This window comes from Arachis ipaensis, chromosome B3, assembly GCF_059453495.1.
Source record: "Arachis ipaensis isolate K30076 ecotype BB chromosome B3, ASM5945349v1, whole genome shotgun sequence".
Classification (NCBI taxonomy): domain Eukaryota; kingdom Viridiplantae; phylum Streptophyta; class Magnoliopsida; order Fabales; family Fabaceae; genus Arachis; species Arachis ipaensis.
This window is the reverse complement of record NC_142438.1, coordinates 134,911,900-134,931,935: the sequence shown is the minus strand read 5'-3', so window position 1 is coordinate 134,931,935 and position 20,036 is coordinate 134,911,900. Positions and strand designations below refer to the sequence as shown.

The 20,036-nt window shown below is 34.2% G+C and overlaps 2 protein-coding genes across 2 annotated transcripts; one reads left to right on the top strand and one right to left on the bottom strand.

The window, feature by feature from the left end:
• Positions 1-8,811: 8,811 nt before the first annotated feature.
• On the bottom strand, positions 8,812-10,603 carry LOC107631269 (UDP-glucosyl transferase 73CC6). The gene has a single exon (XM_016334663.3). It carries the CDS (start codon positions 10,435-10,437, stop codon positions 9,028-9,030), a length of 1,410 nt encoding a protein of 469 aa, XP_016190149.1. The 5' UTR covers positions 10,438-10,603; the 3' UTR covers positions 8,812-9,027.
• Positions 10,604-16,484: 5,881 nt separating this feature from the next.
• On the top strand, positions 16,485-18,500 carry LOC107631270 (UDP-glucosyl transferase 73CC6). The gene has a single exon (XM_021119544.2). The coding sequence runs from the start codon at positions 16,691-16,693 to the stop codon at positions 18,209-18,211; it is 1,521 nt and encodes a 506-aa protein (XP_020975203.1). The 5' UTR covers positions 16,485-16,690; the 3' UTR covers positions 18,212-18,500.
• Positions 18,501-20,036: the final 1,536 nt, after the last annotated feature.

Here is a 20,036-nt window from a genome sequence, read left to right as displayed (position 1 = left end):
CTCAATCGCCTAAGCTGATATCGCAGCTGCCCTAGGGTCACCTAGGATGAGCTCAGGTGATAAAAACCTCCTGCCGTGCTGATACCACCAATCAAGGTACTCATGAGAAGGTCTTGGATCAGGAACGATGTCAAACTGTAGCACATGCTGCGCCCTGTTGGCCCAATAAATGTGCCAACTCTGTAGTGTCAACAGAAACCAACGATCTCAGCCCCTCCTATCCTTTGACATAAGAAAATCTATGTTCAGGGCAGCACGTGGCCGACCCTGAACCCCACCAAACTGAGGAAGCACTCGATCTACCGGATACCACTCAATGACAGCGAAATAGATCAATGTTGTCGCAGCCCTCCACATAGTCATATGGCGTGGCACCAATATCTCGGGGTGTACCACCTGCACAACCTCCGCCAAGCTATACGGCATCCACAGAAACTGCGCATAGAAGTTCATATTGTTAGTCAACATAAACTAATAAAGATGCAAAGGAAACATGAACATGGAAATACTCACATCCCCTGGCTGGAGCAAATCAATCCTCAATCTCCAATTCGCGACACGAGGCCCCTTGTCACTCAAGCTCGGCTGATAACCTCCCCATCTGATAACCAAAACATTTACTTAACAATAATTTTAAATGCTTAAAAATGGAAAATACTTCACATAAGTAAATGGAGACTACCTCGACGCCAACGGCCAATGAAATACATCAAATCCGTCCGGCTGGAATCCAGGGAACCTTCAAAAGATCCATGACTGGAGCAGCTGCAGTGGACCAGCCAACTTGACGACATTTCTGTTTGCCACACGGCACATGCACCTGTATAGCCATGACAACGCAGTAGAACCCCAACTATATTGACCCATGTCCTCCAACTTGGCGACGTACGGCAGCCATCGGATATGGAGGTGGGTACCTGACTTGTTTCCAAACAGCTGCGTCGATAGAAGCATCATCATGTACGCACGGGCATACCTCCTAATCGTCTCCTCATTTGCCCCTTGTGGAAGCTCACTAAACGTCTCCTCAAACCATGTGCACTTCACTATGAACTTGTCGATGCAGTTTGCAGGAGGCAATACCCCAAGAAACTCCTCAAACCAAACCCATGGTGGTCAGCCACCCTCGATATATCATGGAAAGTCTATCAGGCATCCGCTAATATACTGACCGTCGATCAGGAGACCAAGGTGGTACGCTACATCCTGTAGGGTTATCGTGCACTCCCCAAATGACATGTGGAATGTATGCGTCTCGGGGCGCCATCGCTCTACGAAGGTGCTGACCAATGGCTCGTCCAACTGAAACCAGCTCTCGTTCAATCTTGCAAGATGGTAAAGACCAGCTATCTGCAAGTAAGGAATGATCCTATCATCCAACATCATCCCGTGCTGCTGTGTCATGCTGCTGATGCATCGATTGGACTGCATAAGAATACAAGATGACTTATCACATTCGTCACAAAAAAACCGCTCAATGCATCAAAATTTCTAGTTACCACAGACATTGCATGCCATCACTTTGCAAACATTTTTACACTAAATCCCTACCAATCTTTTAAAGATAAAAATGCTAACCTCTACACTACTCACGATCCAATTCTTCGTTTTAACAAAAAAATATGAGATAAAAACATGTTCTTTTTATTAACACACATAAAAACCTGTACTTAACCCTGTTCATGACTCTACGGCTAACCCTGTTCTATTCCTAATGACTCACTAAGTCTGACATGAACTAAATTCAAATATCTGTTTTTGGATTTATTTTAAAAATTCCACACCAACAGTTCTAACTAACTACTAATTTATTTAAAAAAAATAAATATTTAAAATCACTAACCTCAAGGTGGACGGCACCACCAATATACGCGACTCCATCTAGTCGATACAGACGATTCGGATCGTCCTCCAGCATGCAGATTCGGTTGTTCCCGGGTTGCTTTCAGAGAATTTCGGATCTGGGTGGTGGAGTTGGGGGTGGGGTATGAGATTTCTAGTTCGAATCAACTGATTTCGATTTGTTTATATAGCAAAGATCCAAGGAAATCGAATCAATTATATTCGAATTACATTTGACGACAAATGCATGTAAATCGAAACAAGTAAATTTGATTTACAAAACCATCAAATCGAATTAAATGGTTTCGATTTACGTTGGGCATGAAATTCGATTTATTCATTTCTTTATCATTCACGTAATTCGAATTAACTAGTTTTGATTTTTGTTCAATTTCCTATTTCAATTAATTCGAATTAATTTGATTCGATTTACTAAGTATTTCACTACTCAATTCGATTTATATAGAAATATAGTTTGGAATTTTAACGTTGTATTTTTTAATTTAGGACATTCAGGACATATTAAAATTCATTGGGTTTATTGAGGTCATCTGCCCTAATGTTTTTGTGTTTACACTAAAGATACAAGTGGCTCTTTATTTTATTTTCTTAAAGCAAAAACAACATAGATTTTAACATTGTTATTTTAAAACAAAGTGACTCTTTCCTTAAAAAAATTTTCAATACTAATAAAATCAATTTATTAGCAATTTTATTTCTAATTTATAGAATAACTATATACGAAAAGGATTAGATCACTACCATTATCGTTAAGGGTGGCATAATAACAAGCCAGTCTATTTAACACATCAAAAATGACGGTTACTGTGGATTTTTTGTTGTTATATTTTTTATTTTTTTTTTATAATAAGATATATATATGTATTTTATTTGAATAAAAAGTTAAAAAATAAATAATCTGTTTTTTTTTTTAATAAAAAGATACAAAAAAAATAAATAGTAAATTAGCTCATATTTCTTTATATTTTAAATTTTTGTTTTATTTAATAAAAAAATTGAAAAACAAACACATTAAACTAGCCCACCTCTTCCCCTACCAACTATACTTCCCCTTCCATTGTACTACCAAATCTCATTACCGTCACCATCTTATTCTATTTTCTTCTCGTACACTGTCCCAAAAAGGCAAAAATGTCTTCGTGCAGTACTTTTTTGTGACGTCATTTTCAATAATAGGCATTCTTCATGTATTTTTTGAAAGGGCAATTATAGCATACAAATATTAGTGCATACAGATTCCCTTTTGGAGTAGGTTGTGCTGACAAGTGGCATGATGACCTTTGATGGGGAGCAGCTGGACATTGGTGTCAGCCTCTTTGTTGAGGCTGGATGGTGTGGAGCCGCACCAGACAGGCGGAGTGAGCGAAGCCCCGAATGTGCTTCGGAGGTGGACCCCGTAACGGCAACTAAAGATGTTGGGCCTAAATATGTTTTGGAGAGAGGAGTGTGGACCAGGGTGTGTGGGTAATGGGCCTTTAATGAGTTTAGGGAGTTTTATAGTTGGAAGGTTACTCAAACCGGGAAAAGAAGTTCTCTTGCAAGGAAAATTTGAGGCTGCCAAAAACGATATGCATGCAAAGCTAGTGTAGTGAAGTAGGAAAAAATAAAGATGAACCAGCATGTAGAAGTTGTGATTGTAAAAATCTTTTTTTGTCTTGTATAAAATTTAAATAAAATTAAAAAAGGATTAGTCAAAAAATGAATACAGAAAAGAGGCAATATGAAAATCCCACATGAAACATATTTCAAAAGGGTCGGCCATGAAAATATTAAATTTTACCTTTTAAAATTTTGACAACACGTTGTAAATTATTTTTCAAAATAAGAAAACAATATTCGAAGATTGAAATTTTAAAAATTGATATGGGTTTTAGTTTATTCCTAAGGCAGTAACATATTCCGTTTAGCATTAATATAAAGAATACTAAATTATTACTGAAGGTTAAAGTTTTTGTCAGCAATTATGAATTCAAATTTAATATTAACAATAGTGAAATAACCTTTTATTTAGTCCTAGGAGAATATAAAAGTATTCTACGAGTAGTAGTATTTCATGTGCATTTAAGTGTGTAACGACATGTAAGAAGACGTAGTTATATTTGCTGTTAATAGTATGAATAGTCATGTAAATGGAAGAATACAATTTAACTACTCTACAGAATGTTTGAGTGAATCAGTGTATTAAAATTAAACTTTGATGGCTGTCAATGCTTAAGAGAAGAGGCGGCTATATGTAAGCAGGTAGCATCCCTTTCTTCTTAATCCAACTTGTTCCCTATTCAAAGGAAGTTAGGAGATTGTTGTTAATGTTGTCTCGTGTTGGGTTTAGCGAGACTTTATTTTTGTCTTCTGAGCAACAGAAACAGAAAGGGAATAGAACAGTATAAGTATCACGTAGATGTATGTTGGTTTAGGGTCTAATTGCAATGTGACGTATATCTAGTCTCTGTCACAATGCTGATCAAATTTGACTAACTTTTTCGCCGAGTTACATACACCAATGTTTTGAATAGGATCTACCGAATCACATCTGGGACTAATCCATACTTTGACCAAATTCGAGTTTGAGCAGGACTCATCGTAGCTTTCATCAGGCAAGTGCTAACCAAACTTGCAAGGGAATCTCCATAAGATGATGAAACGAAACAGAGAGATGTATAAGGAAAATTACCAACATCTTACAACATTTTCTCCAAGTGTAAGTCGCTGTCCTTTCCCCTTCATTGGCAGTTCCCGAGTGAGGTCACCTCCTTCGAACGATTTCGATGAGAGTTAGTCAGAGCAGAATGAGAAAAAGAAATAATAAATGAGAACCTTCAAGTAAGAGAACTGGAACAACTGAGCCAGCGATGAGATGTGAATCCTGTGTGCTGTTGTTACTCTGTTGCATTGAACCGTTGGCCGTTCACCGTTATTATGAAAAAGTGGAGCCTCCAAGGTTAAAGTTAGTTCAAAGCCCATACTGCCTTGTTGTCCTGCACCAGTGATGCAGCGGCTTCGTCAGTGAGGAGCGTGAGAGATCCGAATCTATTGCATGCATGTTAGGCATATGTTCTCATCCTTTTTGTTTTCATGTTTGTTGAAATCTAGCACATAGAGTCGTGGTTTGGCCGGAAGATTGGATTTGGCCCGTGGGTCTGCCACTGTCTGGATTTGACTACGATTTCTCCCTCATTGCTTGATTTCTGCCTGAGGCTTGGTAGATTTCTTCTTCGATCCTCGGTGTAGTAGAGAAGAGGAAAAATAGATTTTGATGTGCTCTGACCTTCGATCCTTCTGTCTTCGTTGTTGGATGATGTGTCGAAAGAGTACGAGTGCCGGGAGAAAAGAGATGAGGTGGTGTTTGGTGGAAGAGAAGAAAGGTTAAATGAATCGGCATAGTTGTAAGTATCGGTCTGGAGCGGGTTGTTCGATCAAAATAACTGGTGGACCGGATTTGTAGCTGGTCTGGTGCAATCTTGGAACAGCCAAAGGAACGGTTCCGGTCAAAGTCGGTTAGAACCGGTCAAATTCGGTCGAAGCATGCGAAAACTTCCTAGAATTGGCAGAGAACGGTTCAACCAAACTGTTTGGGAGAAAACTTCAAGGTTAATGAATTTGGGGTTTATCGCTTACTATAACTGGATCTGAGGTTTGCTCACTGAAGAAGAAGGATGTTAGCTATAGGGGTGTAAACCGGTCATTTTTTTTTGGGTTGGACCATAAGACAGCTAGATCGGCCTGTAAGGTTAAAGGAAGGGATGTCGATCGGTTCGGTTGCTGCGTTATGGACTACGAACCAAAGAAAACGGATAGCGGAGCAGGAAAGTTTTCAAGTGACATCAGTTACGCTGACTATGGGTGGCATGTGTTTGGCGCAGAAGTAAAATGTTGACACGTGACAACATGATTCGCTGGTCATTATACTTTCTAACGAAAACGTTTATGGATGTACAACGTAAAAAATTATTTTGAGAAAATTTTGAGATGAATACCAGAAAACAGCACGAAACTGACCTTTGTAATTTATATGTAATTATTGCTTTAGTACTATTTTCATCTTTAGAGCAACTCCAATGGGCAACAAGTTGAGACCCTATTTCTGACAAACACAAAAATTTACCGTTGGAGAGATGAAGGAATGAGTTCCCGCACACCTTTTGAGAAGGAAGAGTCCCTCTGAATAGGGACTCATCTTCACCAATAATAACTTGCCACTTGGCAAGTTATTATAAAAATAAATAATTATATAAAATTTTAATTAATTAAATAATTATATTAAATAATTATATCTTTATTTAATTAATAATTTATATTAATAAATTAAATAATAATTAAATAAATAATTAATGTATTAATAATTATAATAATTAATTAGATTAAATAATTAAATATTTATTTAATTAATAATTTAAATAATTAAATCATAATTAATTTATTAATAATTATAATAATTAATTAAATTAAATAATTAAATTTTTATTTAATTAATAATTTATATTAATTATTTATTTCTTTATTAAATAATTTTACAAATTAGTTTAATCCCGAATTATATATTGTGTATTTATTGTTATATATGAATTTTTTTAATAATTAATATCTTTTAATAGTGAATTATTTTTAAATTTATAAATTTAAATAATATTATTAAAAAATAATTATATTAATTTTAAAATTTTTAATTAATTAATTAAGTGGGACCACAATAGGGACTAAAGTTAATTCTTCCTATTGGAGAAAAGAAAGATGCTTTAAATTCCTATTTACTGATTATGAGGCAAAAGTGATATGGAGTTACTTTTTATGACAGGTGGGCCATAAATAGGAATCGGGATGTGTTCACCACTGGAGATGGTCTTAGAGATAATTAGTTAGAACTGTTTTCTTTACTATCCTGACAAAAGTCTCTTTTCTAGGATTTGGATCCTCTAAAGTTTGAATTTCATTTTAGAGAGTAAAGTGTGATCTCTCACCATTGATTTCATAGGTGGGATCAATAATAAATATGAAAGAGAAACTATTCAAGAGTAGAAGATCACACTTTACTCTCTAAAGTGAAATTCAAACTTTAGAGGATCCAAATCTCCTTTTCTATGATTACTGGTTATTTTGCAAAGATATTATTTTCGATAAGTATTTAAAAAAGACGTTGAATATTCTTAATTTCTTTATTTTTGAAGAGTAATTTGCTAGAAGTCTATAACTATGTTTTTTTGGTTTTTTTTGTTACCATAATGTTATTGTTTATTCCCTTTACAATTTGGAGAACGTAAAACCAGCATGAACTCGTCTCTCTTGTAAGAGCTTATGAGAGTGGAAAATCTAATTTATATTTTGAATAGCAAAATGTTAGAAATCTGCGTCTAACTTATGCAGCATTAATTATATTGTAATTAAAAAATTTTCCACTCTTGTACAGCTATCGGTTTCTAAGTTAATAAAAATAAGTTATTTGTAAAGAAATTGAGTACTGATGGTTGAAATTAGCTTAAAAACATTATATTTTTAAATAAATTCTGATTCATATTCATTATTAGTTCTGCTATATACATTTGTATATATAGATAATTTCAGTTTCAATTTATGAATATTTTTGTTGTCTCTCTCGAATCATAAAAAAATATATGATAATATATAAGAAAAAATCAATTTCATAAGCAAGATTCATCAGGCATAAAACCAAACTTAACTCTCTATACATGTTTATCTCATAATTGCAGTACTTGTTCCTTTATTTCTTTCCCTGCTCGAACATTTTTTTTTTTAATCTTACAATTGGATTCAACATTCAATCACCCCAGCATCAACATATTACTTATCTTATCCACTATATTTTCACACATATGCAACCAAAGAACAAAGATCAATACATCATTTATGTTCCACATATTCTTACACATGTGCGCATTATCAAATGACATCTTCGGAGGATGAATGAGGAAAGGGGCAATGATGCTCCTTACTTACCAGCTGATTAATCGGTGCTCACCAACTACACAACTCCAACGCCAAACTCGGGCTTGGTGCACTCGGCCAGCACTTACACCGCCTCCTACGACTTCGAACCCAGCCTTATCTCGAGCGCCACCGCCAGCAGCAGCAGGAACATCACCAACGACGGCGATCCTCCGCACTTAACCTAGGGATTTCCTTCCCTGTTAGCACACTTTCGAAATGAAGAACCAACTCATTGGGACCGGCCTTATTTTTTTTCGGCCCAAACAAGGTCCATGACAACAGCCTCCAACCAACCGAACGCGTAGGCTTCAGAACACCGTTCAACTTGACCCTACCAAGCCGGCTCGTTCGCACCTCCCGTGAGCTCCTGGGACCTCCGCTGAGCCAATTGCACACTGCAGCGTGGGACCAACACGTGTCAATACGTGAAATATGTAAGACAAAAATCTGTATATCTGTACGCATTTTGATCTGTACACTAGTGCGACCCTTTTTGAAAAGAGCAGTGAAGTGTTAGGACTAATAAATTTTATAATTTATAGTTATTAATTAATTAATTCATGTATTCTTCATGTATTTTTAATTGAATATTGGTTAAATTTTAATAAAAATATTGATGTCGAGACTTTTTCTTTCAAAAAAATAAATTGATCAATTCTATATATTACAAATAAAACCGCTGATTAATTTTTATTTGTTAACTCAGATTTTTTAACGAAAGAGTTGCATTAATTCAAAATAACAAGGTCTGTCTTATTTTTTTTAAGGAGTATGTTAACTTTTGAATTAACAATAACCGAATTGGATATTACATATAATTCCGCCGAAATCACAAATTAGTGAAATTACACACCAATCACATATCTCAGATTTGAGAATTTCACTCAAATATCACCGCCCAAAGTTACTTTATTGCTGATCTGAAAAGTTTAAAGGTGGGTCTAAAAAGAGAATATAACCATAAGAACCAAAAACAAATTTATTTTTTTAAATATTAGAAAGCAATAATTTTAGTAAAACAGTTAATTAATATTTAAAAATAATACAAAATCAAACACAGTTCAATACTTCAGTTCAATACTTATTCAATTGACAGAAAAAAAAAATTCTACCAAAAACAACAAATTATAATTTAAATAACATAATTTTTTTCATCCTCACTTAAAATTTTTAGATTTAAATTTTATTTCTAACTTAAAAAAGAAGGAAAAGAAATATTGAAGTCTAAAAGGTGGTTGTAGCAGAAGTGGAGACCACCACCCGCTCGAGTTGGTGAATCATTTCCGAGAGACTCTGCTGAGAGGACCCACCTTCTTCAACCGCTCTGCAAGCCTTCTCTTGCATCTCCTTTGCCTTCTTCTTCATCCTCTCCGCCTCTTCTCCACCGTCCATCACCTTCCTCACCGCCTTCTCTATCATCTCTGCACTCACCACTCTCTTCTTCTCATGGAACGGCGATAAGCTCCACTCAGCTCCACCCACCTCCACCCCGAACCCATGCACCTCAGTCATCAGTTTCTCGTTGAAGAAGTGGTCCCCACATCCCGGCATCGTTACGGTCACCACCCCCGCACTCGCCGCTTCTATCACAGAGCTGGACCCGCTGTGCGTCAAAAAGCATCCGATAGCAGCATGCTTCAAGATCAACGGCTGCGGCGCCCACCCTGTTATGAGCAATCCTCTCTCCTCCTTCTTCATCCTCTCTTCAAACCCATCCGGTAACCACTTGTCTTTGTTGCTCTTGTTCCTACGCACCACCCAAACAAACTGATGCCCCGAAGCCTCAAGGCCCGCCGCTATCTGGAAAAGCTGCTTGTCCGCGAGACGAATCAAGCTGCCAAAGCAAGCGTAAACCACGGAACCCTCCTTCTTGGAAGAAAGCCATCTCAAGCACTCGTTTTCACCTTCACCAGCGTCGCTACTTGGCTGCTGAAGTGGTAATGTTTTCTGCACCATGAGGAAAGTGGGGCCAAGATGCCACACTTTCCCACCAGTGATTTTCTCGTAGTATTGGGCGTAATCGCCGTCGAGCTCCTTGAAGCTCAGCACGATCACTCCGAGGCTGTCCCTTTCGGCGTCAACCATGGACTCCATCAGTTGGCGGTGGCTTGGTGAAGGCTTCACGGAGAGGGTGATGGGTTGAGGGAGGCCAGGGATGGTGTAAGGAGCAGTGTCATCGGAATCAACGAGGATTTCGGGGTGCGATCTAATGGCTTCCATTATAGCAACGAAGAAGATGAGGTGAGGGCTGAAGATCAGCCTGGGGATACCGAGGCGGTTGGCCACGGCTCTGCTCCACGTGTACGTCGTGTCTGGGATGAATACGTCCGGTGGCGATTGCTGCATGAAGGACTCCACTTGCGGCCCGATGAGGTGCGCCGCCGTGTAGATCTTGCCGGCCGTGGTGCTATCGGTGGCGGCTGAGATGTTTTCGACGCCGACAGGGAGGCCTACTTGGTCGGATGGGAAGGGGAGGGTGTGGATGTTGACGTTGTCCGCCTCCGCCAAGAGGTGGGTGTTGGAAGGGGTGGTGAGGATGGTCACGTGATGGCCACGTGAGACAAGGAGTTGTGCCACGTGAACGATGGGGATTTGATGACCTGGTGCCAGAAAGGGAAGGATGTATATCTTCATTGGATTGATTTTTCCCTTTGCTTTCTTCTCTAATTCAAGTTTGTGTAATATGATGCTTTGCTAATTGCTACTATCATCATTTATAAAAAGATCAAATATAAGGTGATTCTACCATGTGTAATATTAATTAATGTTGCAATACACATTGCCATTTTTGTTGCGATGCAACAACTATTAATGTCTTAATAATCTCTGATAAGATCTCGATTTATATTTTAAGAAAAAGTATAGGTATATGATGAGAATATTAAATAATGTGAACAATAGATATATTAAATGTTTAATTTAATAGATCTGCGATGATTATATTGATTATTTTTAATTGAATAATTATTTCTTTTGATTTAATTTATTCATGCACAGTTAATAATGATTGAATATTCAATTTACTAAATGTGCAAATAATTATCTTAATATTAAGATTTAAAAAATAATTTAAAATTATAGTATTTTTTATTTTATTAAATTAATGATAAAATTTATTGTTCATATTATTTACAAAAGTCATTATTTCTTAGAAAAACTGATATTTTAATCATTATTAGTGGGATTAGGTATTTGGGAATCAACGTAAAACTATTAATTATTAGTGGCTTCACTGCGCAAGGGAGTTAAATAAATGGAAAAGTATAGGTAAATAATGAAAATATTAAATAATGTAAATAATAAATATATCGGATGTTTATTTTATTAGTGTACGAATGGTTATTTTAATATTAAAATTTAGAAGATTAATTTGGAGGTGTAGTATGTTTTTATTTTATTGGTGGTTGTTCATGTTGTTCAATAAAGTCATTCTCTCCCTAGCATTCCCCATAATAATAATAATATTGGAGTAATGCATGTGTCGCTAAAACATAAGGTAGCATATTGCATTAAACACGTGAATTAAAGAACAAATCTAAGAAAAACGAAAGCGTTTAGAAACTTTCTTGGAAAAAAAATGAAGTAATAATAGAAAACAAGTATTTAGTTATGAGGAGTGTTAGGGCAGTAGAATTTGTGATGTTTAGCTATCAATTAGCCATCATCAATATTTTTAATGGTGTGAGATGACATCTAATGGTGTAGGATTAATCATTTTTTTTTTGATGATTAAGTGCTGGCCAAATTTCAACAAAAGTGTTGGTCCCCTAGTCTTTCTCTTTAGTTATTATGTGCTCTCTTAAAATATATGTTAGAATTATTATTAATAAAATTTTGTAAATCTTTTACTTTAACATATAAATGTATAACAAAAATATTAAAAATTAAATTTTACATATCTTTTATAAAAAAATAATTAATAATTGTAATTGTATTTTTAAAACATATCTTAACTAAATTATAAAGGTAAAATATGGATTATTTGATGAGTTATTCTTAAGTATTCTAGAAAGCAAATGTATGGTTTTAATTTGTTCTGATTTATTAATTGTCTATCACATTAATATGAAAGGTAAGAGAAGAATAATAATAAAATAACAATTATATAAAATCATAAAATAAATAACACAAAACAAGAATATTTATTTGGTCTTGAGAGCTTTTATAAATTTTTTCATTTAATAAGATGACTTCTGAAATTATTAACATGAAGAGTTTGAATGAGTATTAGAGTTAATTCCGTTTGTAATAGATCACTATGAATCTAAATATATTGAAGGAGTTAAACTCTAAAATATAATTTGAGATTTGCAAAATGTTACTAATTTTGTCATTGACTTTTTAATTATATTATTTATGTCTCCAAAATAAAAAAAATAAATGTCTTTAGTTAGTCTTTTGTCTAATTTTCGGCCTATTTGCTTGTTGCCGGCAGTAACATAGTAAACCTCGCAAATGACTACTACGTTGGATAACATAAAATATTGTCGTGTTGATTTTGGTACTAAACTCTCAATAGAATGACGTTGTTTTAAGTTTAAGAGAGTTAAAATGTTAAACCCCCAAAATAAAGTAATCACTTCATCTTTTTCAAAAGTAAAACACTATGTGCTCAAAATCCCGTTCGCGATTGCTCGTTAGGATTATTGTGGTGAAACGATTTAGAGTTTATTGGAATCCTACTCATCATTAACGACCGAAATCCTTGACAGAAAGAACAAAGCTTCTTTGCAAAATCTCCTGACATAGAGGCAGGTGTACAGTAGATAAAATTAATATTTTTCTATCTTTTACCATGTTAAGGTATGTGTCATTATGAATGTTACTTTAGGATTTTGTATAGGTTGATGAAACATTTTTTAAACTAAATTATTAGCTAGGATTGTTGTGTCTCGTGTGGATAGGGAATTTTTAGTATGCTCTATTTTTACAGAGGAGAGAAGTGTATTTCTTCAATGACAATGTCAATGATGATAGCTATTTCAAACAACTTTTATTTGTGTTGTGTTGTGATCTGCTGACTCTATTATTAATAGTGTGAAACTTCATTAGTTAAAATTGTTTATTTTTGTTTATCATTCTGATGAAAAAATTGATGGATATCATGTTCTATCATGGTGAAATATTTAAGAGGAATACTAATAGAATATTAGTTTATTCACCTCATAATAGAAGTTGCTTAGAAGATTTAGATGAATATACACATGATGTTTTCTTCGCAAGAAATTATTACAAAAAATTCAGGTATGACAAGGTAGTTGAGTGTCGGTAACTGACTCTAGAGAGGAGCTTGGATATAGCTCTGATGAAGATAGTGCTGGAAATAAAAAAGCTAACTCAAGTGTTAGTCTGAAGAGACACCTAAAACCATTCACATGGAATAAGGGTCATACTAAGAGGGAGTCCAAAGAAGAGAGCTTATGTAGTTGCTACTGTTAGTGGGAGTGCACCTAAAGGTGCTACAAGGCAACACTACCACTGATGCACCACAAGTTGTTTAGACTCCTCCTGCTGCAGGTATTCAAAATCTTTCTCTTGTTGGTGTTACTATCATAGAAAATTTTTCAACACCAATAGTTGTACCCCAAGATGCAAGGATTAACTTATCTTAACCAAACTGTGGTGGATCGCAAAATGAGGTTCGAGTAATAAATCTAATTTGTTGCCACTATTTTGTCATAGTTCCTTTGTCATACTAATCCAAACTAACAATAAGTTCTCTAGTTTCGTATTGGTACCAGCACTACTAGTATAATAATATCACAAAAGTTGCTAACTAAAAAGAGGATCTTACCTCTATCAGAGTCCGTCAATGTTGATCTCCTATAAAGAGCAAGTGCAATAATAGTTTTTAAGTTGTCTAATTTTATGAAGTTTGTTCAAATTCTATGATTCAAAGCACCAAAAAAAAAAAAAACACCTAATATTAGATGCACTTGCTGATGATGTTTGATCATATATGGAATTAGCTAGAGCATTGGGGCTTTTTTTTATTTATTTAGAATTATGAATACCACATCAACCAAACTTTATAGTTTTTTTTTTTTGGTAGTCCATACTTTACAGTGATAATTTAATTTTGAGATCTTTTTGTATTTTTTTTTTGCAGCTTCTCTATGGTGTTTATTTTTATATGTCGCATTGACATTTTGATAATTATGATCAGAAACTAGAAACTGTTATTGTTAATGGATTTGGATCCTCTAAAGTTTGAATTTCATTTTAGAGAGTAAAGTGTGATCTCTCACCATTGATTTCATAGGTGGGACCAATAATAAATATGAAAGAGAAACTATTCAAGAAGAAAAGATCACACTTTACTCTCTAAAGTAAAATTCAAACTTTAAAGTATCCAAATCCATTGTTAATTTATTTGTGATTTTCATTCAGTTTGGTATTTAGGTTTTATAATCTATCAATACAGAACACATCAATAAAACAGAAAATGATCCTCAAATACTTTCATTCATCCATAAACAAATTACATTTAATATTGTCAAACTTTTACCATCACAACTAAAATAACAACTAACATGAAAAAACCAACAATTCAGCTCTCAACTTATCAATTCTCAAAGCTAGATTGACTCTTACTTGTTCATTGTTATTTGATGCAGCATTTTCTCTTCCATTATCATCTTATTCTACATTCTCAACCCAGAAAAAAAATTTACACTATTTTTTTTTACTAGTATGTATGTAGCAAATATACGAGTTAACATAAAAGAATTCAACACAAATCCTTAAAGAAAAATTCACGTTGTAATTCAGATATTCGAAAAAAGATTTATGTGGGTGGGTATCTTCTGTTTTAGACCACCAGAATACACGGCAGTATCCTTACCCACTTGGCATGCATTACAAAAGTTCGCCTATTTGTTAAGCGAACTTTATGAGAAAAAGAAAAAGATAAATTCTGAAAAATAATTTTTTAAAATTAATTTTTTTAATATTTTATGATAGAAAAAATATTTAAAGTTAGGTAGTACCTGCAAAAGGAGTCATTCAAATAAAGATGTCAAAAACAACTTTTTTAAATACGTTTTTTAATAATTAAAATTTAACGCATATAACCGATCAAATTGTGTTATTTTTATTCAAATTTGACCGAACAAATCAATTTTGCTGAAAAATCAATAAATTAAATTTTAAATCCGTCTAAATTAATATTTTTTTATATAAAAAATAGCTATAATATTCCTATTATAAAAAATAACTAAAATACTCATAATATATATATATGTGTGTGTGTTAATTTTGAAATCCTAACCTTATGATAGCAGAGAAGAAAAAGACTACAATTTAATTAGAATTTTTAAAATTAATATATAAAATAGAAGTATTTTAGTCATTTTCTATAATATGAGTATTGTTGTTATTTTCTATAAAAAATAATAATTAATTTAGACAAGTTCAAAATTTAATTCACTATTTGTGCGGTCAAATTAATTTGTCTGGTCTAATTTTGACAAAAATAATACGGTTTAATCGATTATATATGTTAAATTTTAATTATTAAAAAATATTTAAAAAATGTTTTAAACGTCTTTATCTATGTGGCTCCCACTTGCAAATACTTTAGTACTATAAGGTAGCGTTTATTTTGAGGTACTAAGACAGAGACGGAGAGACTGATACTAAAATTTCTGTCTCTATTTCTAAAATTTCAAATTTCAGTATTTGAGTACCTCCAAAAAGTAGAGACACAGGGGATTAAAATTTTTAGAGATGGATACTGAAACTTTAATAACATTTTATACCTAAAATACCCTCATTTCAATTAATTAATTCCAATTTTGTTTTTTGTGCAAATTAAATTAGAATTTCATTCTTGTTTCAATTTTTGTCTCTTATTTTACACCAAACAGAATACTAAAATTTATTTCAATATCTATCTCTTAATTTCTGTCTCTTAATCTCAATTTTTTCGTCTCTATCTATCTACCAAACACTACCTAAGTGGTAGGCTTCCCGAAGTGGGTGGACAAAAAAACACTTCAAAGCGTCAGCTTCTGAAGCTGATCAATACGGGTGTTTGGTCAATATTCTTGAGACACATATACAAATACACAAAGATACATAAATATAAAGGTACACGAATTTTATAATGTATTTGATAATAATATATAAAACACACATATATAAATTAAATATTAATTTTATCTTCTGTATCTTATGCATTATTATACCTTATACATTGATAATTTTTAAAATAATTAAAAATAACAAATTTTTAAAATTTTTTAAACACAAATTGGAGGATTCGATTTGTATACATCCACAATTTTAAAAAATATCTAAAATTATAATATCAAGATATATCACATATCTCACTTTTATATCTAAATTTTTTAGCCCTTTTTACTTTAATCCAACTTTAGTTAAATAATTACTATTTACATTATATCAATTAATTTTTTTTTAATTAAATATAGTTAAAACTATTGTGATTTGGATGGACTTTTATAATATAATTGCACACCAGGCATAGTCCTTAGTGTGTGTATGTAGTGTTCTAAACTTCTAATATATAGATCATGCATTGATGGATGCAGTCATGCAGTATAGGAGAAAGCCACAATTAAAAGAAAAGAAATACAACACTAAGTACAATTATTTGAAGCAAGTTAAAGGAAGACATATATAAAAGAAAATTCAATTGAAGACGGAAAAACATGCTATGTCAGTCCATGATTGGATCTCGAATATAATATTCTCTGCCACGCCAAATGCGAGGGATTGAAGCCATGCATGCAGTCTATGATGTCTTATGTTATATTTTAAAAGTAATATATAAAAAAATAAAATGCGAGCACCTCGTGGCCTCGGGGCAAGCTTCGTTCGTTGGAAATTTAATTATCCTATCTCGTCAACTACATGACTATAAATGGAACGAAACACAACACATAACTTAGGTGTCAAAGCTAAAGTGTACCCTGTGATCGAGGCTTACCGAAGGATGCCAACATCAAGGCCGCTGAAGATTTACTTCCTGCCCTTCTTCGCGCAGGGACACCTTATCCCACTCGTGCACCTTGCACGCCTCGTCGCATCACGTGGCCAGCACGTGACCATCCTAACTACCCCTTCCAACGCACAACTCTTGGACAAGATCATCGACGAAGAAACCGCCGCCGGCCACCACATCCGCGTCCACATCTTCAAGTTCCCGTCAGATCGCCTCGGCCTCCCCGCTGGCATCGAGAATCTCTTCGCCGTCTCAGACAGTCTCACCGCCAGCAAGATCTACATGGCGGCACATCTCATCAAGCCTGCCGTCGACTCCTTCATCTCCGAATCCCCGCCGGATGTGTTCATCCCGGACATCATGTTCACCTGGAGTGTAGCCTCCGCGAAACAATTCAACCTCCCGAGGGTCGTCTTTAACCCTATCTCTATCTTCGACGTGTGCATGATCGAAGCCATTAAGGCTCACCCAGAAGTATTCGAATCTAATTCAGGTCCGTACGAAATCCCAGGGTTACCTCACTCTCTAACGATCCCGATAAAACCATCGCCGGGCTTCGCTAGAGTCACGGAGCCACTCGTTGAGGCCGAGAAGGACAGCCTCGGCGTCATTGCCAACAGCTTCAGAGAGCTCGATGCTGAGTACACCGAGCACTACGAGAATCACACCGGAAGGAAAGTATGGCCTATTGGTCCTACTTCTCTCATGGTGCAAAAGACGGATACAAGTTCCGTTAGTGAAGAAGAACATGAGTGCCTGAAGTGGCTTTCTACCAAGGAAAACGGCTCTGTCGTTTACATCTGCTTCGGGAGTATGTGTCTTTTATCGGATCAGCAGCTTTACGAATTAGCCTTGGGTCTGGAGAGCTCTGGACACCAGTTTCTGTGGGTGGTGCATAGGAAGAAAACCAATGATGATGAAGGTGAAGGTGATGAGAAGTGGTTGCCCCATGGTTTTGAAGAGAGGATAAAGAAGGAGGATAGAGGGATGCTGTTAAAAGGATGGGCACCACAGCCGTTGATCTTGAATCATGCGGCTGTTGGAGGGTTTGTGACGCACTGTGGGTGGAACGCCACGGTGGAAGCTATCAGTGCGGGGGTTCCGATGATAACGATGCCGGCTTTTGCAGACCAATACTACAACGAGAAGCTGATAACTCAGGTGCATGGTTTTGGAGTGGAGGTTGGTGCAGCGGAATGGAGCATGTCGCCGTTCGAGCCGAAGACGAAGGTGGTGAGTGCGGAGAGGATAGAAAAGGCGGTGAAGAAGTTGATGGACGGTGGAGATGAAGCGGAGAGGATAAAGAGTAAGGCCAAAGAAATGAAGGAGAAGGCTTGGAATGCGGTCGAGAAAGGTGGGTCCTCTTACAACAGTTTGACTGAGCTCATTGATCAGCTTCAGAAGCTGGTGCTTGCTGCTCCGCCATGTCCAGCCACCTAGATTTATGAAGCTACGGATTATATGATTTTGCGCCCCCGTTTGTGATCATGCATGATCGATCATCTAGCACAGCTTTATCCATGCATGCAGTTTCATTAATTATGCTATGTGTACTAAAATCTTAATAAATTATGAAGCTGTTTTGCATGTTTAGAATTTTGTTCTGCGTGAGGGTCAATTTGTCTACTCCAAGAACAAATGTTAGGTTTTGTTTTAATTTATTTATTCCGATCCATTACTATTTAAAATCAGTGAATAAAACACAGCAAAACATGTATTTACTCTTCAATCTCAGAATAACTAAAATAATTTTCGTTAATTAGTATAAGTTTAAGTATTTGTTTTTGGTGTTTGAATGGTGAAAAATACGTACAAAATGTTTGAACGTTTCAATTTTTTGTTTGGATATTTTTTTTAAAAGTAGATGAGATTTTGTTCTTAAACTTACTTACAAAAAACAATTTTTTAGTCTTGCTTTCACTACTCAGCCTTATTAACTTTGATATTTAATTCTTTTCTACCAATTCCATCTTTTTTATATTTCATTATTTTATTTATAAAATTTTTATTGTTTCTCCTTATATGATTTTTTTATTATTTATTTTTTATCTTTTTTATTAATTTTTATTTGGTTTCACATGGTACATTTTTATAATTGTGGTTCTTATTTATTATCTTTTTATAATGTAATTTATTAATTCTATTAAGTAAAGTAAATTAAACAAAAAAATCATAAATAATAATAATAAAAAATTATAACGTACTCAAAAAGAATACAAAGAATATTAAAAAAAAATATTATATAAAAAATATACTAAAAAAATAGAGGAGTGCTAGGGGCCAGCAGAATTTGTGATGTTTAGCCATCAATTAGCCATTATCAATATTTTTAATGGTGTGAGATGAAATTTAATGGTGTAAGATTAATCATTTTTTCTTTGATGATTAAGTGCTGGCCAAATTTTAACAAAAGTGCTGGTCCCTAGACTTTCTCAAAAAAATATACTAAAAAAATTCAAAAATTAAATATAATTAAAAATAATATTATAATTTAATATTATGTCTTTTTTAGTAATTATTTATGTAAGAGTAATTTTAATTAATATTATTCAAACAATATTTATTTTATTAAAATCAATTTTAGTATAAAATTACCAAACATAAATGATATTAACACAAACTCATTTTTTATTTTTCTTATTTTTTTTGTTTAACTTATTTAAGTCACCAACAAATATTAACACAAACTCATTTCTTCCCAAAATTAATTCTATAAAATTATTTTTATTTAAAAAACCTTCGTTTAAACACACACTTCCAGTTGATGAGTTTGTGATCTGAAAAACGAAACCATTATTATAGGAGCACACAAATGTACTGCATGAACAAGGAATATTGGAATATATACTCAGCTCAGCTTCATCAAAGAATGTACTTACTCATATATGTAACTCAATGGAGGAAGATCATAAATTTAGAACTCATTTTGTCATGGATATTTTTTTGTCAGATTGGATAACCCTAATTTTAGATATTACAACACCACAACACACTCACATTATATATTTACCTACATAACACTAAAAGATTGATATTCAAAAGTTTGAACCCGAGTAGAATATATTAAAAAACATATGGTTTTACCACTTGAATTACGCCTAATCTACTATCATGGTAACTAAACATAGCAGATACATCTTTTTATTGTTTTTGGTCAGGAACATAGCAGATACATCTTATATTCTTATATGAAGCTAAAAGAGATGTAAGAAACAGTGTACAGGGACTAGGCCCAGACACATCTTTTTGTTCTTTTTGTTAAATG